Here is a 22,194-nt window from a genome sequence, read left to right as displayed (position 1 = left end):
GTGAAAATAGTTTTCAACTCCCCATTATATACCCTTTTTTTGGCATCATCCGCTCAGCTCCTCGCTGCGTCAGAAGCTGCCGCCCCCACCAGGGCCGCCATGGCTGAAGCTCCCACGGCCGCCATGGCTGAAGCTCCCACGGCCGCCATGGCTGAAGCTCCCACGGCCACCATGGCTGAAGCTCCCACGGCCGCCATGGCTGAAGCTCCCACGGCCGCCATGGCTGAAGCTCCCACGGCCCGGTGTAGCCGTTTCAAATTACTCCCTGTTTCAGAAGACTCCCCCAGTCAAATGAGACTAGGTTCAGTCGACTCCCCGTCACTTGAAACTGGTTTCAGACGACTCCCCAGCCGTTTGAAATGACTCTTTATTTTAGCACAGTAAGGCAGCAGTACTTCATCTGACTCACAGTCATCATGGGCGGGATGTGAAAGAAGTAGTAAACAGGAACTTTTTATTACAAACCAAAAATAAGTTAAATAATAAATAGGTAATAAGCGTAGTGAAATAAGTTAAATAATAAATAGCTAATAAATATAGTAAATAAGTTATGTATATAATAGATAGTTGATACATAGTGAGATAAGTTAAATACATAATAATTCTTAATGAATAAAGTAAAATTAGTTACAAGAATAATAAAAATGATAACAAATATTTGTAAAATCTACAGTAACAAGATTAAAAACTACACATTAACCTAGAACATGTGTGTAATTATTAAATTGTATAAGAATAACTACAATTGCGTTAACAACCAAAACATTACAACTACTAGAGACGATACTACTATTAAATAACAACACAAAGTGAGCACAGGGTCAATGGCGTAGCTACAAATGCGTAACTAAACAGAGGAACAGGTAACGAGTATAACCGAAGCAAAGTAAGCGTATTTATAGTAACAAAACAACTTCTATTACTCTATTCAGGAGCAGTAAGGAGCGGGCTTTTTTTTTTTCATTATTGTTTTCTTTTTTTTACGCCCTTGAACTTTCTCCTTTGCTGTAAAAAAAAAAAAAATGCTACTGCTGCACTTTTTATGCAGCAAAGCCAAAACAGAAACTTAAAAAAGGTCTCAAACAAACAACAACAACAAAAAAAAAGGAGTTGAAATTACGTGATGTTGATGAATTGTACAACTGCAATGAGTAACAACTAGACTAGACTTAACAATAGAAATAACGAGTATAGTTAAATAACACCTTAGACTACTATTATAGCTATTACTACTGCTACTTCTACTACTACTACTACATACTACTACTACTACTACTACTACTTCTACCTACCTACCTCATATTAATTACCTACCTATTTACCTGTACCTACCTACCTACATACATACATGCGTACCTTCATACATACGTTAATAAATACCTAAGTAAACTCATGCGATAAACAGATAAATTCAACATGCATACAAAAGTCAAATCTAACCTAACTTATCAAATAGTGTTTCTTGCGTATAAAATAAAAGGAGTCTTAAAAATCACCTTAGCTTTTCTTGTCTCTCTTTCCTCAGTGATAAACTCCACTAAAATAAATACATTGGAGTTACACGTTAAGAGAGTTATTGTAAGATTGTAAGAGTCCCAACACGTTCCAACACGTTAAACACCGTCATATATTTACAGGGATTTAAATATTGAACTTCATCTGTATCCTTTTAAGTCGCTCAGCTTAAGAAGTACCCAATTTTTCCTCTTGCTCCGTTTATGTGTATTTTTCTGCCTTATATACAGTAGGTTTTGTTTATAGGATCAGAGAGCATTGCAAGATGATCAGAAAGCATCATTCAACTCTATCTTGTATCCATTTTAGTTCCTCTGCTTGAAAATGTTACCAAATATTTTCCTTTTCAATCAATATACGTATTTTTTGAACTATTATATACAGTAGGATTTGTTTATAGGATCAGAGAGCATTGCAAGATGATCAGAAAGCATCATTCAACTCTATCTTGTATCCATTTTAGTTCCTCTGCTTGAAAATGTTACCAAATATTTTCCTTTTCAATCAATATACGTATTTTTTGACCTATGTTCAGTAAGATTTGTTTATAGGATCAGAGAGTATTGAGGTTGGATTAGCGAGCATCATGGAGGGTTAGGGCACGAGGTGGAATCGAACTGGCTCTGGATCTCTCGGGAAAACAACTTGAGCGTGAGGGAAACGTGACCTGATCAGCAAACCTCGTCTGTCTGTGGAGGTTCTCATTCTCTCTGGCTTCTCATCTTTGTCCTCTTTCCCTTTTTCTCCTTTGTCATCCTTCTCCTCTTTCCCCTTTTCTCCATTGTCATCCTTCTCCTCCTTCTTCTCTCCTGATCCTTCTTTTCCTTTCTCCTTCACGTTGAACGAACTCTTTATGGTGACGGCCGCGAAGGGGACGCTGCCTTGTGTTTCTTGCTTGTCCTTATCCGCCAGGTCGTGTCTCTCTTTACCAGGCAAGAATTCCGACTTTAACTGGAGTCCTGAAGAGTTGATTGTGGGACCATCGTCGTTATTCTGCCCCTCTTCATCTTCCTTCTCCTTCTCGTCATCCCCCCAGAAGGAGTTCACCTGGGAGTCCTTGAACGTCTCCTTGATGGTGTTGACCTGCGTGATGACCCGGTCCATGAGGGAGGAACTCATATTCTGCTGCCTCAGGAACTCGAGAATAACCTTATCGTTCTCACTCAGCGGTGTCTTGTCGATCACAGCCTCAACCCCATCGTCTCCTTGAAGCTCCTGGATGATCTGCGCGAAGGGATGGATTTTAAGAATGTCCTCAATGTCTGCTGGGGTCACGTCCTCTGCAGTGGGGCGGGGTATGGATGCCTGGGTTTGGTTCCGCAGCAGTGGGCCGTACGCGGAGGCTTGGGCGACACAGGAGGGCACATCGCCGCCCAGCACAAGGCACGCGTGGAGGACTGAGTAGCTCGGCGCGAGGGAGGAGCTGGTCGAGAGGGCTTCTGAAGGCACGGGGAGAGGCGGCACGAAGGGCGCAGTGTTCTGACCGTCCGGTGATCTGTGGAAGGAGGAAAAGAGTTAGACCGATGCTTTAAGGGTGGGTCAAGGAGAGAAGAGGAGTAGGAGGTATGAGGAGAGTGGAGTTACTTTTTTTTCCAAGTTACGAGTGTGTAGATAAGGAAAGGAAATTTTGGGGGTAGGAAAAGGCCGTGAATGAGGGAGTGAGGAGGGAGTCTTGCTGGGAGATAGCGAGTGACTATTGAGGGAGGCAAAGAGGTGGAAGGCGTGGGGTTACATGTTACTGCTACTATTGTGTGTGTGTGTGTGTGTGTGTGTGTGTGTGTGTGTGTGTGTGTGTGTGTGTTCCCCTTGCGGTCAGTCCTACAGCACGCACTCGTCAACTCACACACATACACACACACACATACATACACACACACGCACACACATTGACCGACTAAACAACACGCATTGCCACCACCACCACCACCACCACCACCACCTCCACCACCTCCACCACCACCTCCACCACCACCTCCACCGTAATGCTCCACTAACCTTCCGCTTCCCCTTCTCTTGATATTTTTTTTCCTCCTTCTGTTTCCTTGTCCTCATTTTTTGTGCCTCCTGCTCCTCCTCCTCCTCCTCCTGACCTCCTGACTTATGTTCCCCTCGCTCTTCTTTTTCCTCCTCCTCTTTTCTTTATTTTGTCTCCTCCTTCCAATCTTTCTTTTTATCTACTCCTTCTCATCCTTCATCCTCCTCCTACACTTTCTTCACCACCTCCTTCTTTCATCCTATCTTCCCTCCTTCTCCAACTGACTACTCCATTCAATACCTTCCTCTTCCTTCTCTTCTTTCTTTCCTCCTTCTTCAGATAGTCACTCCTTCCACTATCATTCTCTCCTTCTTCATTTCTCCCTTCTAAAGCCATCTACTTATTCCACTCCCCTTTTCTGTATCCCTTTCCCTTATTCCTTCTTCTACTGATGGTCATTCCTTCCTCTAACATCCTTCTCCTTCTTCTTCTTCACCTCTTCTACAACTGGTGTCTTCTTCCACTACCTTCCTTTCCTTCCTTCTCCTTCTATCCTTCTACAGATGGCCAATCACTCCGCTTCCTCCCTCTACCTTCCTCTTCCTCCCTCCCTTCCCTTCTAAAATTGGTTATTCTCTCCACTAATTTTCTTCTCCATCTTCTTCTTTCTTTCCTTCTACTACCTTCCTCTCCTTTTTTCTCCTTCCATCCTTCTTCAAAATGACCAATCACTCCGCTTCCTCCCTCTACCTTCCTCTTCCTCCCTCCCTTCCCTTCTGAAACTGGCTACGCTCTCCTCTAATTTTCTCCTCCATTCTCCTCTTTCTTTCCTTCTACTGCCTTCTTTCTTCCCTCCCTTTCGTTCGTCTTCCACTGGTTGATCTCTCCACTATCCACCTCTTCCACTATACTATTCCCTCTTTCCTACTTCCACAGGTACCAACTCCTTCCAATAACATCCTCTCCCTCCTCCTCCTCCTCCTCCTCCACCTCACCTCACACACCTGGCCTAAAGGTAAGAAGCAGGATGACAGGTGCATTGCTTTCCCAGGTACGACTCATTAGCCAGCCTGTGTTTATGGGCGTACTGACAACACCCCGGGGCCAGTACAGTGAAGTCAGCTGTTTAGTGTTTTAAACTTGAGGACGGCGAGTGTAGAGTGTGTTGGAAGGATCGTAACAGGGGCTGTCATGTGTTGGTTGGGTTTTGGTGTGGAGTGTGTTTGTGTGTGTGTGTGTGTGTGTGTGTGTGTGTGTGTGTGTGTGTGTGTGTGTGTGTGTGTGTGTGTGTGTGTGTGTGTTTACCTAGTTATGTTATGTTAAGGTAAAGGTTCATATGTGTTGGTTTTGTTTTGATGTGAAGTGTGTTTGTTTGTTTGTGTGTGTGTATGTGTGTTTGTGTTTACCTAGTTATGTTATGGTTTTTTTTACCTTGTGTCATTAAGGGTTTGAGTTTCTATCGTTATACAAAATTCTTCTGTTTTTTTTAATGTTTTTTAGATTTAAAGTTTGATTGTTTCTTGTTTGTATGTGTGTGGGGGGAGGGAGGGTTGTGTGTGTGTGTGTGTGTGTGTGTGTGTGTGTGTGTGTGTGTGTGCGCGCGTGCAGGTGGTTAGTACACGTCCGGACTAATTAATTGAACGTGTTGCACCTGCCTTTTTTTCTCACCTGCTCCCTTTGCCTCAATCAGTCACACACACACACACACACACACACACACACACACACACACACACACCAGCTGACTTCCGTACCTTAAAACAATAAAAAAAAAGGTAAGGCAGATGGTATGGTCCTAATTAGGGTCTACAGAGAGTGTGTCAGCCAAACCAAGCACACACACACACACACACACACACACACAGACAGAGACAGAGACAGAGAGAGAGAGAGAGAGATGGAGGGCAGGTCAAGCAAACATGCAAACAGTGAGACAGACAGACAGACAGACAGGCAAGCAGGAAGAGAAACGCAGAGTCAAACTAACAGGCGGAGAGACAATGAATCACACAGGTCACCGGGGGAAGAGAATGACGAAGAAACAGAGGCAGAGAGACAAACAGACCGACCAGTGAAGGGACGCAAACCCAGACAACCAGACAGACAACTCGACAGACAAGAAGAGGTAACACCAGGGACACAGAGAGTAACAGACAGGTAAACAGAGGTAACAGCAGGGACACAGACAGGTAAACAGAGGTAACAGCAGGGACACAGACAGGTAAACAGAGGTAACAGCAGGGACACAGACAGGTAAACAGAGGTAACAGCAGGGACACAGACAGGTAAACAGAGGTAACAGCAGGGACACAGACAGGGAAACAGAGGTAACAGCAGACAGGGAAACAGAGGTAAGGAGACAGGAACAGCAGGGACACAGACAGGTAAACAGAGGTAACCAGGGACACAGACAGACAACAGAGGTAACAGCAGGGACACAGAGACAGAGGACAGACAGACAACCAGACAGACAGACAACAACACCAGGTGCTCAACGGGTCCACTCACGTCGCGGTGGTGTTGAGGGACGAGGATATGTTGGCCAGCACCTGCAGCACCGCCTCGTCCAGGGCCAGCAGCGCCTCCTCCGTGGTGCCCAGCGTGGACGAGGGGCGCAGCGAGGCGAAGGCCGGAGTGGCGGCAGCGTTAGGATCACCAGCTGCAGGATCACCAGCTGTAGGATCACCAGCTGCAGGATCACCAGCTGTAGGATCACCAGCTGCAGGATCACCAGCTGTAGGATCACCAGCTGCAGGATCACCAGCTGTAGGATCACCAGCTGCAGGATCACCAGCTGTAGGATCACCAGCTGCAGGATCTCCAGCTGCAGGATCTCCAGCTGCAGGATCACCAGCTGCAGGATCTCCAGCTGCAGGATCACCAGCTGCAGGATCTCCAGCTGCAGGATCACCAGCTGCAGGATCACCAGCTGCAGGATCTCCAGCTGCAGGATCTCCAGCTGCAGGATCACCAGCTGTAGGATCTCCAGCTGCAGGATCTCCAGATGCAGGATCTCCAGCTGCAGGATCACCAGCTGCAGGATCTCCAGCTGCAGGATCACCAGCTGCAGGATCTCCAGCTGCAGGATCTCCAGCTGCAGGATCTCCAGCTGCAGGATCTCCAGCTGCAGGATCACCAGCTGCAGGATCTCCAGCTGCAGGATCTCCAGCTGCAGGATCACCAGCTGCAGGATCTCCAGCTGCAGGATCACCAGCTGCAGGATCTCCAGCTGCAGGATCACCAGCTGCAGGATCTCCAGCTGCAGGATCACCAGCTGCAGGATCACCAGCTGCAGGATCTCCAGCTGCAGGATCACCAGCTGCAGGATCTCCAGCTGCAGGATCACCAGCTGCAGGATCTCCAGCTGCAGGATCACCAGCTGCAGGATCTCCAGCTGCAGGATCACCAGCTGCAGGATCACCAGCTGCAGGATCACCAGCTGCAGGATCACCAGCTGCAGGATCACCAGCTGCAGGATCTCCAGCTGCAGGATCACCAGCTGCAGGATCACCAGCTGCAGGATCACCAGCTGCAGGATCTCCAGCTGCAGGATCACCAGCTGCAGGATCACCAGCTGCAGGATCACCAGCTGCAGGATCTCCAGCTGCAGGATCACCAGCTGCAGGATCACCAGCTGCAGGATCACCAGCTGCAGGATCACCAGCTGCAGGATCACCAGCTGCAGGATCACCAGCTGCAGGATCACCAGCTGCAGGATCACCAGCTGCAGGATCACCAGCTGCAGGATCACCAGCTGCAGGATCACCAGCTGCAGGATCACCAGCTGCAGGATCACCAGCTGCAGGATCACCAGCTGCAGGATCACCAGCTGCAGGATCACCAGCTGCAGGATCACCAGCTGCAGGATCACCAGCTGCAGGATCACCAGCTGCAGGATCACCAGCTGCAGGATCACCGGCTGCAGGATCACCAGCTGCTCCGTCAGGCAACACTCCCACGGTTGGCCCTTCAATGCCCGCCTCGTCCCCACTCACGTCTGGGAACAAAACCACACTAGTCAGACACCTGCCTCCTCCTCCTCCTCCTCATCGTCATCACCATCATCATCATCGTCATAATCATCATCACCATCACCTCAACACTCGTCATCCCCATTGAAATCACACCCTCATGAAAAATGACGTTGCTCAGCCTCGTTACCCTGGAGGGACGCGACTTCAGGAAGGTATAATGCGCCTTCAAGTACTGCCTCAGCAAGTTCAACAACATCAATCACCCCAAGATTTCTGAACTCCAAATTCACCCGATGACATAAGAACAAAAACATAAGGAGTCTGCAGGAGGCCGCCAGGTCTATACAAGGTAGCTCCTGTGAACCTAGCCCACTGCAGGAGGCCGCCAGGTCTATACAAGGCAGGTCCTGTGAACTCATGCAAGGCAGGTCCTGAGAACCTAACCCACTGCAGGAGGCCGCCAGGTCTATACAAGGTAACTCCTGTGAACCTAACCCACTGCAGGAGGCCGCCAGGTCTATACAAGGCAGCTCCTGTGAACCTAACCCACTGCAGGAGGCCGCCAGGTCTATACAAGGCAGCTCCTGTGAACCTAACCCACTGCAGGAGGCCGCCAGGTCTATACAAGGCAGGTCCTGTGAACCTAACCCACTGCAGGAGGCCGCCAGGTCTATACAAGGCAGGTCCTGTAAACTTAACCCCGATTACCTTCTGATGGAGATGGTCGGTGTGAGAACGATCAACTTATTCACTTCACATTTAGGTTGGTATTCGCTTCTCACATCAGCTATTTCTAAAGGTCAAAGAGGGGGTCAGTCGGGCTCTAATGAGTGTCTCTTCGGGTTCATGTTACAGAAGAAGGGTCAAACTACCACCAGGATCATACAACTACTCTTGGAAATGCTCACAACTCCTACGAAAGCCTTGTCAAATATGTGTTCTTGGACGCCGAAATATCTTATAATATGACCCTTAGCATCACTCCACCACGCCACACAGCTCATGCACCCACCTGTTATGGAGGGTCTGGCGGGCTGGCCGAGGGACACAAACACGGGCGAGGCTACGGATGCTACCGACGAGGACGAGGAGCTAACACCACTGCTTCCCCCCCCGCCGCCGCCGCCGTCTCCAGCCCCGGTCCCGAAGCTGTTGAGGAAATCGCCGGGGCTGAAGAGGAAACCGGAGAAGACAGCCCACGCGAACCACAGCTGCGGGGGGAGGGAAGGTTGTTAGACGTTGAGGTTAGGGTAGTTAGTGAGGTGGTTAGGCAGTAATTAGGTAGTTAGTATTATAATTGGGAAGGCTGTTAGGCGATTAGGTTAGGGTAGTTAGTGATGTGGTTAGCAGTAATTAGGTAGTCATTTATTATTAGCGGGAAGATTGTTAGGCGATGAGGTTGATCAATCTCCTAAGAAAGCTTTGTTAGATATGTGCGTTCTTTGGCCTCGATGTAACTATTTCTCAAAGGCCAAAAAATAGATTAATCGGGTTCTCGTGAGTGTTATTTCACGTTCATGGTGCAAAGGCTTCATCAAACTACCACCAGACTCAATAAACTACCCATGGAAATGCCTACAACGCCTATGAAAGCCTTGCCAAATATGTGCTTGTGTGTGGATGGTTGAAGAATGTGGCCCACAGTTTCAAGATTAAGGATTCTCAAGTTTTTTTTCAAGTTGGTGGTACAGAAGCTTCGTCCAACTACCACCGGGCTCATAAAACTACCCATGGAAATGCCTACAAAGCCTACGAAAGCCTTGCCAAATACGTGCTTGTCTGTGTGCTTAAGCGCCAGAAGCTTCGTCCAACTATCACCGGGCTCATAAAACTACCCATGGAAATGCCTACAAAGCCTACGAAAGCCTTGCCAAATACGTGCTTGTCTGTGTGCTTAAGCGCCAGAAGCTTCGTCCAACTCCCACCGGGCTCATAAAACTACCCATGGAAATGCCTACAAAGCCTACGAAAGCCTTGCCAAATACGTGCTTGTCTGTGTGCTTAAACGCCTTGCCAAATGTATGTTTATGTGTGTGTGGGCGCCGGACTGCATAAGATTATAGTCCACAGTTTCCCTCAGCCTGTTCGCCAATAAACAGCTAACCACAGCCTGATTTCCATGCCGGTGCGCAGCCTGGTTAATGGCTCGGCTCACCTGCGGCTGTCTCTCTCTTCCCCTCCTCCCCCGCCGGTTTTTTGTGTGTCACCTGTCTAGACTAATTCACCTGAGTTTATGCTTCCCGTGTTTTTCCTTCTTGTTTTCCTTCCTCCTCGTCTTTTTTGTTTCTTCTTTCTCTCTTTGTAATTTTTGTGTTTTTCTTATCCTTTTTTTTTAGCCAGGAATTCTTAGCCCGGATCTCCCAGTCGAGTTTTTGTTCTAATTTTGTGTGTCTTCGGGTTGAGAATGTAAAGACTTAAGGAGACGGAGCGGTGCACTAAGACAAGGCGCAACAACAGGGTCACGTGACTTATCTAATCTTTCTTCCATGCCAGGAATACTTAACCCGGATTTCCCAGTTGATGTTTTTTTTTGTACGGTATGTGTGTGTGTGTGTGTGTGTGTGTGTGTCTTCGGGTTGAGAATACAAAGACTTAAGGAGACGAAGGGGTACACTGAGGCAAGGCGCAACAGCTGGGTCACGTAACTTACCTAACCTTTTGGGAGTCAGGAATTCTTAACTTTTTTTATTTGTTGTATTTTTTCACTTATTTTCTCATTGTTTTGAAATGTAATGCGAGTCTGTGGATGTTTTCCCCGCAATTTCCTTACGTCCTTATTATCTGCCGTTACTTTTATCGCCCATTTCCTGGATTCTTTTTCATTATTTTTATTTTTTATTATTATTATTTTATTATTAGGATCTTTTCTTGTTCTTGTTTTCCAGCTTCAACTTCACATTATTATTCTTTAATGTATTTTAGCGATGTTTTATTTTTTTTGACTAGCGGGATAGACAGACAGAGACAGATAGATAGATAGATAGATTAGATAGATAGTTTACTGGCAAATCGATATACTGATAAATAGATAGAAAGACTGATAGAAATAAAGTACTTTTCTGTGTGTGTGTGTGTGTGTGTGTGTGTGTGTGTGTGTGTGTGTGTGTGTGTGTGTGTGTGTGTGTGTGTGCGTGCAGGTATTCAGTCTCAACACTTATAGGTCACATCACGATCACTCAGGTATAACACACACACACACACACACACACACACACACACAAACCAGTAAAATCTTGTTGTTCTCGTTCTGGTTGTTGTTGTTGTTCATTTTGTTGTTGTTTGGCGGAGTGTATGTGTCTCTCGCAAAGAAACAGTTATAATACTTAGGTCACTCCACCACCCACCACCACCACCACCACCACCACCACCATCACCGGAAGTCGAGATTGGCGCCGCTTGGTCGTTAGTAATGGTACAGAGATGCAAGTCTGCGCCTCTCTCTTTTTCTCTCTTTCTTTCTCCGTTGGTTCCAGTTGCCCCCCTTTCGTCTACTCGCTAAGAAGAGGTTGTACAAGACGCCTGGAGGAGAAGGGACGCAAAGTACAAAGCTATTTATTTCTGGTTTGCACTGGGAAAGACAAACCACATATCGCAGGAAGATCAGGATGCAGGTTGACATGAAAAAGCGACTCTCGGTACATCAGTTACAAGATAGCTTTTCCCTTGCACCTTGTTTCCTGTTCCTCCTTTGATGTGTACACTGGAAAAAAATGGCTTTGTTCCTTACGAGAGGGAAAGATGGAAAGAAAAAGAAAGAGAAAAAGAGAAAGAAAAAAGTAAGAGGAAGAAAAGACAGAAAGAAAAAGAAAACGAAAAAGAAAGAAAGAGAAAAAATGAGAAAGAAAGAATTAGTATGACAAAATATATAGCTTGTGATGGTTAGTGAAGTTCCCTCGTCAAGTTATCATGAGTGAGGATGAGTAAAGATAACGTTTTTTTTCCGCTGCTGTTTCGTTTTGACTTACTCGAGAAAATCATCAATCCAGTGTTTTCCTTACTCTCATTTTTTTCTTCTTTTCTCTCTTTGTAGTGTGTTTTTCCTATCCCCTTTTTGAAGCCAGGAATTCTCAACCCGGATTTCTACTACATTCATCGTTTCCATTATTTATACAGACGTGGAGTGTAGCAGAAAGATTGCTTAGGTACACTCAGCGCTATACCACACATATCTCTATACTGCATTCATCATTTAGTTCTGATCACTGAGGCAGAGGAGAGATTCTAACGCTGAGGAGGGTGGATGCTATGGGGTGATATAGTTTGTTTTTTTACAGCACAGGAAACAGCTCAAGGGCAACAAAACTTAAGTGTAGAAAAAACGCCCGCTAATCGCTACTCCCACAAAACGAGAGTGGCCAAAAAAGATGTCAGTTTCGGATGGAGATTTAATGATAGCTTTGTTGATATGTCTTCCAGTACATTAGCCGCGTCAGCCTGAGCCACACTTAGAGGAAGGAGAGTGGGTGAGTGAGTGTGTGGCTCAGCGGTACATGAATGGTAGGCGTGGGGAAAAACATGAAGGCAGGGAATCATAATCTTGAATAATGGCCCCGGGCTTATGGCGCGGGTAAAAAAGCGTAATGATATGTTGTTTAGCGCATCATAACAGTACGGAATTAGACACCTGACATATTGATAACCCTAACACACACACGCACACACACACACACACACACACACACACACACACATATATATCATTGCAAATTTGACGGAATCTTTTAAAAATACAAATAGGAAAGAAAAATAGACGAGATAGTAGTCCAGAGAGAGAGAGAGAGAGCGAGTGAGAGAGACTCGTGAGCGGTTGAGGAATTATATATTCTTCATCATGCATTACCAAGATAAGACGAGATATTTTACTACTTTGTTACACTAGGAAAATTGAGGAGATTTGTCAGTGAATTCATGTGGTGAGGAAAACTTATGTCTGTCTGGCTATTCCTTGTCAGGCATTACAGATATCAGAGGAAAAAACACACCAATTACTCTGAAGGATATTGAGGAAAAGTGTTCGTGAATTTAAGAAGTAAACGAAAAATATATAGCTCGTCTTGCATTACAGAAATCAGAGGAATAAACCCACCATTAACTCTGAAGAATATAGAGGAAGAGTGTTTGTAAATTTAAGAAGTAAACAGAAGATATATAGTTGGTCTTGCATTACAGAAATCAAAGGAATAAACGCAACTTTTACTGTGAGGGAAATGCAGGAAAAATGTTACTGAATATAAGAAAGTGAACCAAAAATATATAGTTCATCCTGCATCACAGAAATCAGAGGAATAAACGCAACTTTTAGTGTGAGGGAAATGCAGGAAAACTGTATGTGAATTTAAGAAGTAAAACCAAAAATATATAGTTTGTCTTGCATTACAGAAATCAGAGGAATGAACACAACTTTTACTGTGAGGGATATAGACGTAATGTGTTAGTGAATTTAAGAAGTGAAACCAAAAATATATAGTTCATCTTGCATCACAGAAATCAGAGGAATGAACACAAATTTTACTGTGAGGGAAAAAGAGGAAAAGTGTTCGTGAGTTTAAGAAGTAAAACCAAAAATATATACTTCATCTTGCATTACAGAAACATGAGAAGTGAACAATAATACCAAAAAATAGAGAATGAAGGAATAAATATGAGCTCCATCTTGCATTAGAGAAAGAAGAGGAGTTGATGATAATATACAGAGAAAATGAAGAAACAGAGACGCAGAGAGAGGAACAGAAAACAGACATAGGAAGACATTTACATAGACATAGATAAACATAGACATAGATAGACATAGACATAGGACAAATATAGAGGGAAATAAAGTAACAGAAAAGCAGGAAGCAGTCACGAAGAAGGAAGAAAAGAAATAACGTAACAGAAAACCAAGAAGCAGTCACGAAGAAAGGAGAAAAAAGGGAGATAGAGAGAGATAGACGGAGATAAAGATAAATAAAGGAGAGACAGAAAGATAAAAATAAATAAAACATAAATTAGTGAAAATGAAGGAGACAAATATAGACGGAAATAAAATAACAGAAAACCAAGAAGCATTTACGAAGAAAGGAGAAAAAAGGGAGATAGAGAGAGAGATAGACGGAGATAAAAAGAAAGAAAGGAGAGACAGAAAGATAAAAATAAATAAAACATAAATTAGTGAAAATGAAGGAGACAAATATAGACGGAAATAAAATAACAGAGAACCAAGAAGTATTTACGAAGAAAGGAGAAAAAAAGGGAGATAGAGAGAGAGATAGACGGAGATAAAGAGAAAGAAAGGAGAGACAGAAATAAAAATAAATAAAACATATATTAGTGAAAATGATTGCTGAGATGCGTTACAAAATTCATATCAGTGTCAAATTTAACAACCTACTTACTATAAATGGACGTAATTACTGGGATACGATCTAAGTGCATGAAGTGTGTGTCTTTGGGGCGTTCCTCCGGTTACTTAATATCCCGGTCACCTGTCATTACACTTACACAGGTATAATTAGCAGAGTGTATTCATTAAAGGTGTACAGTTATGAGGTTTGTGTACAGTTATGTTATCGTGTATGTCATTAGCAAGCGATGACTGCAAACACACACACACACACACACACACACACACACACACACACACACACACACACACACACACACACACACATATCTCTACCAACTTTACGATATCATCTTCTGGAAATAGGTAAAATACGTAGGTGGATAAATACATAGATAGATAGACGGATAAATAGGTAGATAGATAAAGAGAGAGAGACAGACAGACAAACAAATATAACAGATAAACACATAAACAGACATTACTATTTCCTTTTGTGGGAGCGGCGAGTAGCGGGCTTTTTTTTATTTATTTTTTTACTCTTTTTTTTTTTTTTTGTTGCCCTTGATGTAAAAAAAAAAAAGTAAAGAGGAGAGACAGAGACGCGGAGAGAGAAACAAAAGCAGACATAGAAAGACATAGATATAGATGGGGATAAATGTAGAAGGAAAAACGAAAGCAGAGAAGCAGAAAGAAGTCACGAAAAACGGTAAAACACGAAAGATGGAGAGACAGAGACAGAGAGAGACAGAGACAGACAGAGAAAGCATCACGAAGGTCCCACATAAGGTATACAAAGCCCAATGTTACTTCCCCGTCATTAGTTCGTCCCACACACCTCGGCGTAATGAAGGGTTAGGTGAGGGCCGCGCCAGGTAATAATACCCAGGTAATTGGACCCTCGCGCCCTTTACCTGCCCACGCACCCAGGTATATCCAGGTACAGGTGAAACTTCTATGGGCACGTGAAGTTGTGAAGTTTCTCCTTAATTGGTGAAACAGTTGTCCTATGATTTGATGTGGATGTGACCTTTCTATTTCTCTCTCTTTGTGTTTATCTGTCTGTCTGTCTATTTCCCGTCTACTCTGTCAATCCTCTTCTGTCTATTCTCCTCCTATATTTTTCCTCTTATGTCTCGTGGTTTAATTCTTTCTCCTGCTCTGTTTTCTATCATTTACTTATATCTATTCTCTTTCTATCCTCCTTCTCTATCTCTCCGCTATCTATTCTCCTTCTGTATATATCGTCCTAAATCCTCCTTTCCTTCTACATCCTTCTCCTATACCTATCCTCTTTCTATCCTCCTCCTCCTCTATCTCTCCGCTATCTATTCTTCTTCTGTATATATCGTCCTAAATCCTCCTTCCCTTCTATATCCTTCTCCTATACCTATCCTCTCTTTATTCTCCTCCTCTCCTATCTATCCTCTTCCTCTATGCATCTTAATTTTTATATCTATTATTTTTCTTCTTCTTATACTCCTCATAGTCATTCTCCTCTGTGTCGTCCTCTTTATCACCCTTCTAAGTCTTTTTTATCATCTTAATTCTCTTTGTATCCTCCTTCTATCTCTATTCTACCTCCATCTACCTTAATGGAAGGAAACGTTACGAGCTTTTTGCTAGCCCCAATTTTAGTTTCCATCTGCCACCCCTGTCACGATCCCTTGGGTGCCTCCGCCTTATGAGAGATGGCGGACGACAGCTGTTTGCGAGGGGGCGAAGGAAAAAAAGGGAGCGATATTATGAGACGGTGCAGGAGGCAGTGTTACGGTGAGTGTGGGGACGCGTCACACACACACACACACAGACACACAGACACACAGACACTATACAGCGGTCTCTCTGCATGTATGACTCGCTCGCGGGCCATAACGGTGTTGGTGTGTCATTTATCAAAGGAAGACACACACATGTACGTACACACGGAAATCAGCTGACCGACACCACCACCACCACCACCAACAACAACAACAACACCTCCATCACCACCATCACTACCCCTAACTCTACCATCACCATCACTCAACAACACCAATATCATCACCATCACCACTACCATCACTACCCTCAACCCCACCACTATCATCACCACTATCACCATCATCACCATTATCCTTTAGTTACGCATTCGTCGGTGAGCACCATTGATGAGGCCATATGCTGCCCCTCGGGTCCTCACAGAAATTCCCAGCGGCCATTTGGAACTATTAGCGTAAAAGGGTGACGGAGGAGCCTTCAAGAGTAGGTCATTTACGCGATTAGTTAGTTAGTCAGTCAGTCAGTTAGTCATTCATTCACTTCGTAAGTCAGTTATTCAATCAAGTAGTCAGTCAGTCAGCTTCTTATTCAGTTGTTCAGTCAGTCAGTCAGTTAGTCAGTCAGTTCATCAGTCAGTCACTCAGTCAGTTGGTTAGTTAGCCAGTCAGTTAGTCATTCAGTCAATATGTTATCCAGTCATTCAGTTACTTAGTCAGTCAGTCATTGGGTCAGTCAGTCAGTTTGTCAATCAGTAAATCTCTCACTCACTCACCACACACACACACACACAAAGACACAAACAAACAAACAAAAAAAAGACAGACACACACTCGATCAGAGGCCACAGGAATCTTACATAAGTGGGCCACCCAACGTAAAGTGCTCAGTCAGTCAGTCAGCCAGTCAGTCAGTCGTAAAGGTCACCAATCCTTCCTAACCACAACCTCTCTGCTCACCCTGGGAAACCTTAAACTGGGAGGGATCCAATGCGTTTCTCCTAGGACTCAACCCTTTGCTGTCTATTATAACGTTATGGTGAAGATTCAGGTTCACCATCATACTCTGGGCTCACTATACTACCTCTCCCATCCCTTACATTTAGGATGATTCACGTCACATACTCGTCATTCTCTCCCCCCTGAGGCACCCCCTTGATCTTTGTGTGACCCCCGTGGCTGCTGCAGGGTCAGTCTCTGTGGCTAAGCGATGTACTCAGCTACCCTTCACCCACTGCTTTCTGTTGGGTCCTTTTCTCTCTTTCTTAATGTTTATGCCAAGTGAATCTTCTTGTAATCATCTTTTTTCGTCTTTTTATTGTGCATTTCCTCCTCCTCTTTCTTCTCCTACTACTTCTCCTCCTTCTCCTTTTCCTCATCCTCATCCTCACCCTCCTCATCCTTCTCCTCTTCTTCCTCTTCCTTCTCCTTCTTCTTCTCCTCCATCAATAATAACTTAAAGATGAATATAAGAAGACTCAACCTAGTACAGTTTCACAATGGTAATGATACTATAAAGATGAATAGAACCAGTCTTAACAAACAGCAACATACTCTAATAGAAACGTCATCTCTCTGTACTTACGTTGAGGGCGACGACGACGATGAGGACTCCGGGGTCAGCGATGAAGCTCTGGAAACCTTGGATGAACTGCCTGGAAGTTGCCACCGCTGTCCCTCCTTCGTGCTCTTCCTCCTCCTCCTCTTCCTCTTCCTCTTCCTCTTCATCCCAGGTCTCCTTTTGTTCTCCATAGCTATTCTCCTCCTCCACTTCCTCTTCTATTTCTTCTTCTAGTCCCCAAGTAACATCCCTCTTCGTTCTTCCTCCATATGTGTCCTCCTCCTCCTCCTCCTTTTCCTCTTCTTCCTCTGCTTCCCTTCCCTCTAAGTCCATTTCTCCTTCTTCCCCTGTTCTTGTTGTTGCTGTTGTTGATTCTTTTCGTTCTCTTCCTTGTCCTGTCTTCTTGTTTGTCTTCATCATTTTCTTCATTGTCTTCACTCCTTCGTGGTCTCGTCGTGTCCCAAACCGGTGTGTCTTCAGTGCGAGTTTTCCTGAAGGTATTTTGTCTTCTTCTCGTCCCATGTCTTCCACTGTGCCCTCGTTGTCTTCTTTGTTATCCTGTTGTCCTTGTTTCCTGTGTACTGTTTCCTGGTTTTCCTCTTTGTTGTCTTCTTTGCTCTCCTTTCCAGCGTCCTCAAAGTCCATCTCCGTGGTTCTTGGTTTCGGATTTTCTTCTTGTCCTCTCTTCCTTTGGCCCAGTGCTCCGTTTTGCTTCTTGTTTTCTTCTTTGTCTTTGGTCTCGGAGTCTTCAAGAACAACCTCCTTCGTCACGTAACTCTTCTTCGGCGCCTTGGACGGTACTGAGAGGAGTCCAACCATGTCCGCTATGTCCTTCAGAGGCTTAAAGAACGACAGAGACAGCCACGGGGATATCGTCTCTTGGCCTTCAACATCACTATCATCCTTGCTTGAGCTCACGACCTTTCCTTTGTCATCATCTTCTTGGTCTTTCTTCAGGGGTTTACGAGACGAAGAGAAGGACTTGATTGCTATAGAGTCCTCCTTCTCTCGCTCCCTCGTCTCTTGGTCTATATCGTCACCACCATAATCCTTCCTTGACCTCACGACCTTTACTTTGTCATCGTCTTCTGCTCGGTCTTTCTTCAGGGGTTTACGAGACGAAGAGAAGGACTTGATTGCTGTAGAGTCCTCCTTCTCTCGCTCCCTCGTCTCTTGGTCTACATCGTCACCACCATAATCCTTTCTTGAGCTCACGACCTTTACTTTATCCTCTTCGTCAGTGTACTTCGTCAGGGTTTCAGGAGACGAAGAGAAGGAATGAGAAGCTAGGAAGCCCTTCTTGTCTCCCTTCTTTGAACTCATTCCTTCTTCAGTATCTTTCTTTCTTGTCCTTACGAACTTCATACCTTCATCCTCTTCCTCACGGTACTTCGAAAGGGTGTCAGAAGAAGATGAGGAGAACTGTGCTGCGAAGTCCTTGTCACTCTTCCTCGAACTCAGACCTTCTTCAGTATGATTCTTCCTTACGAACTTCACGCCTTCATCCTCCTCGTCATGGTACTTCGAAAGGGTATCAGAAGAAGCAGAGGAGGACTGTGCTGCGAAGTCCTTGTCACTCTTCCTCAAACTCAGACCTTCTTCAATATGCTTCTTCCTTGGCCTTACGAACTTATCTTCATCCTCCTCGTCATGGTACTTCGAAAGGGTATCAGAAGAAGATGAGGAGAACTGTGCTGCGAAGTCCTTGTCACCCTTCCTCGATCTCAATCCTTCGTGGTTCTCCCGTAAGGAAATCACTGTCTCCCTTGCTGTTTGCTCTCCATTCTGCTGTTGCTGTCTACTATTGAGCATGACGGAGGCTGCTGAGGCGTGCTGAGGGCCGCCACACAGCACGGCCAGCAGCACGGCGCACCACGCACACACCCTCATGGCTGCACGTCTGATCTATGACTACCCACTGGTTGGCTGGCTTTCCCACGCACCAGCCACCTCTCGCTCTCGCTCTCTCTCTCTCTCTCTCTCTCCTGTGTGTCTTCTCTCCTCGAGCTGCTTCTTCTTTTCTTCTTCTTGTTCTTGTTCTTTTTTGTTTCTTATCTTGTTCTTGTTCTTTGTTTTTATTTTTGTTTTTTATTTCTTGTTCCTATTCTTCTCTTTTTTTTCAACTTATTTTGTCTCCTCTTCTCTTCTGTTCTGCGCCTCTGATATCCTCCTCTTCTTCCTCTTCTCTGCTCTTCCACGCACGATCTTCTCTTCTCTTCTCTTACACTCTTACACACTCTCCTTATTCTTCTCTTCTCTCTCCTCTTCCTTCTCTTCTTCCTCTTTTGTCTTGTTTGTGGGAGGAGAGGAGGTATGTCTGTGTGTCCGACTGTCTGTCTGTCTGTGTGTGTGTGTGTGTGTCTGTCTGTCTCTGTGTGTGTGTCTGTCTGTCTGTCTGTGTGTCTGTCCACCTGGTCCTCTACTGTTCACCTCTCCTGCACGCACTCACGCACGCACGCACACCTGTCTCCGCGCCCACACCTGTTCTACATACCTGTACCAACACCGTGATTAGTGTTCACGCCGCGGCCAGAGTGTTGCGGTGGGGTGCCTTCTGCGGCCTATGTTGTTTTTGTGTTGGCTTTTCTGGTGTTCTTTACTACTCCTGTTTTTTTTGTGTGTTGTTATTTTTTTGTTATTTTTTATCGTTAGCTTGAGTGTTTTTTTTTTTTTTGTCTATTATCTGTGTCTGTCTTTCTTTCTTTTTTTGTCTTATTTCTGTTTCTTTTTTTTGTCTTATCTGTCTTTCTTTCTTTTTTTCTATTATCTTATTTTTTTCTATTATGTCTTTTTTTTTTGTCTTATGTCTTTCTTTTTTGTCTGTTATCTCTGTCTTTCTTTCTTGTTTTGTCTATTATCTTTGTCTTTCTTTCTCTTTGCTTTCTATGGGTGTTAACTTAAGTCTTTTGTTTTGTTTTTGTTTGTTTCTTCCTTTTCTTCCTTTTCTTCCCGTACTGTTAATTAGTGTGGGCGTTCTCTTCTTTTTTTTGCTTGCTTTCTTTCCTTCCTAATTATTTCTTCTACTTTTTTCCTCTTGTTTTCTTACTTGAGGATTATTTGATGTTTTTGTTTCCTTATTTTCTTCTCTTCCTTCATTTATTGTGTAATTTTCTTGTCTAATTTCACGTTCCTTTCCTGATGCTAAGTCAACGCTATGGTATATCCCGTGTATTGCTATGTTCTATTTCTTCTTATTCTCTCATTTGTATACATTTTTTTCGTTATAATCTATTTCCACTTTGCTCTAAACGCTTCTAAGTGAGTCAAACGTTATGGTATTTGCACTTTAATACATTACGCACCTTGCTCAGACTTTCCCTCGAAGCTTGAGAGAGAGGGAGAGAGGAGCCGATTACCACTCTCGCTGCTCTGTCGAGTTAATGCTTCTTGTAATCGCTAATGTTCCTAAGCGCGGCATGTCCTGTCTGCTACTTGTGCCGGGGACTGTGACGCAACGCTGGGAGAGAGGAGCAGGTGGGGGATTGATGATGACGGTGATATATGGTGGCAGGGTGGGAGGGTAGTGGCGGTGCTGTTATGGTGGTGGTGGTGGTAGTGGCGGTCGTGTTATTGTGGTGAGGGGGGTAGTGGTTGTGTTGTGGTGAGGGGTAGTGGTTGTGTTATGGTGGATTTAGGGGGCAGTGATGGTTGTGGTATGGTTGGGGGTAGTGGTTGTGTTATGGTGTTATGGGGTTGTGGTTGGGGGTAGTGGGGGGAGTGCTACTGTGCGTTTCTTAAAGTGGATTGTTACATACAGTTGTTGTCGTTGGGTAAGTTCTTGTGTTTCTTGAGTGTTGCGCTTTTATGTACAATAGAAAGGTTTGTGGTTCTAGTTGTTTTCCATTCCTTGTTTGTTACTTGTCAGATTTTGTCCCGTTGTAATTCTTTGAGCCTCCCAGTTATTACACGTCAGAATGGTCAAATAGTTTATCCTTGTCTTTGGGAACTATGGAAGAACGTTTTTAGCTCTCAACGTTGACATTCCTCGTAAGAAAAGTCAAATAGTTTCGTCTTGTCTTTGGGAACTATGGAAGAACGTTTTTAGCTCTCAACGTTGTCATTCCTCGTAAGAAAAGTCAGATAGTTTCGTCTTGTCTTTGGGAACTATGGAAGAACGTTTTTAGCTCTCAACGTTGTCATTCCTCGTAAGAAAAGTCAGATAGTTTCGTCTTGTCTTTGGGAACTATGGAAGAACGTTTTTAGCTCTCAACGTTGTCATTCCTCGTAAGAAAAGTCAGATAGTTTCGTCTTGTCTTTGGGAACTATGGAAGAACGTTTTTAGCTCTCAACGTTATTCCTCGTAAGAAAAGTCAGATAGTTTCGTCTTGTCTTCGGGAACTATGGAAGAACATCTTTAAATCTCAACATTGTCATTCATCGTTAGAGAAGTCAAATATAAACTTATCTTCGGAAACTATGACATATCTTTAGCCTTTAGCCATTCCACGCAAGAAAAGGCAAAAATCTCCTTATTATCAGTTCAAACTATGAGCAAAATATCTTAACCTTTCAATTCCACCGCAAAAACCTTCTCATTCCCTTCGCAAACTCTGACAGAAGGCTCGCAAATGCTCTTAAACCACTTGCCCTCCACTTGGTAGCGCCGGAATAGCCCCAGAAGATAATTTATGAGGGACTAACAACGCCCTTCAAAAGTTCAAGGGCTGGGAGTCGCGTCCACGTCTGTACCGGGCTGCAGTGCGGGGCCGGAGAACCGCAAGACACACCTCCTCTCTTTTCCAGGCCGCAGCCACTACTGAGGTTTAAAGAGTTCACGCCCGATATTTAAGCGAAGAGGAGAAAACGTGATGCATGGTTCCTCTTCCTCCTCTTCCTCCTCTTTTTTCTTCTCTTCCAACTCCTCTTCCTCCTCCTCCTCCTCCTCCTCCTTTGATTATGCGTCTTCGGGTCGAACACATCTGCCTTCTTTTTTTCTCCTCCTCCTCCTCCTCCTCTTCCTCTTCCGGTAAATGTGCGTCTTCCTGTTTTCCTTCTCTTCCTCCTCCTCCTCCTCATCATCATCATCATCATTATCCTCTTCCTTTAGCTACTTTTTCCTCATCTTTGTCTTTGTTTTCCTCACACTGTGT

The 22,194-nt window shown here is 44.5% G+C and overlaps 1 protein-coding gene across 1 annotated transcript; it reads right to left on the bottom strand.

Moving 5' to 3' along the window:
- Positions 1-2,654: 2,654 nt before the first annotated feature.
- LOC126983465 (uncharacterized) lies at positions 2,655-18,994 on the bottom strand. Its single transcript, XM_050836164.1, has 4 exons — positions 17,687-18,994; positions 8,477-8,675; positions 5,999-7,480; positions 2,655-3,010 (listed from the first exon to the last, which is right to left on the bottom strand). The coding sequence occupies exons 1-4, from the start codon at positions 18,992-18,994 to the stop codon at positions 2,787-2,789; spliced, it is 3,213 nt and encodes a 1,070-aa protein (XP_050692121.1). The 3' UTR covers positions 2,655-2,786.
- Positions 18,995-22,194: the final 3,200 nt, after the last annotated feature.

Source organism: Eriocheir sinensis, chromosome 54, assembly GCF_024679095.1.
Source record: "Eriocheir sinensis breed Jianghai 21 chromosome 54, ASM2467909v1, whole genome shotgun sequence".
Lineage (NCBI taxonomy): Eukaryota > Metazoa > Arthropoda > Malacostraca > Decapoda > Varunidae > Eriocheir > Eriocheir sinensis.
Note: the sequence above shows the minus strand (reverse complement) of the source record. Positions and strands in the feature narration are given on the sequence as shown.

Excerpts from the sequence above, each read along its gene's own strand:
- LOC126983465 (XM_050836164.1), bottom strand. The coding sequence starts at position 18,994 with ATGAGGGTGTGTGCGTGGTGCGCCGTGCTGCTGGCCGTGCTGTGTGGC. Across the intron at positions 8,676-17,686 it reads AAGAGGAAAACCAGGAAACA|CTGTGGTTCGCGTGGGCTGT; the intron begins GTACACAGGAAA and ends CTCCCCCCGCAG. Across the intron at positions 3,011-5,998 it reads TCCCTCAACACCACCGCGAC|ATCACCGGACGGTCAGAACA; the intron begins GTGAGTGGACCC and ends CTCCTTCCACAG.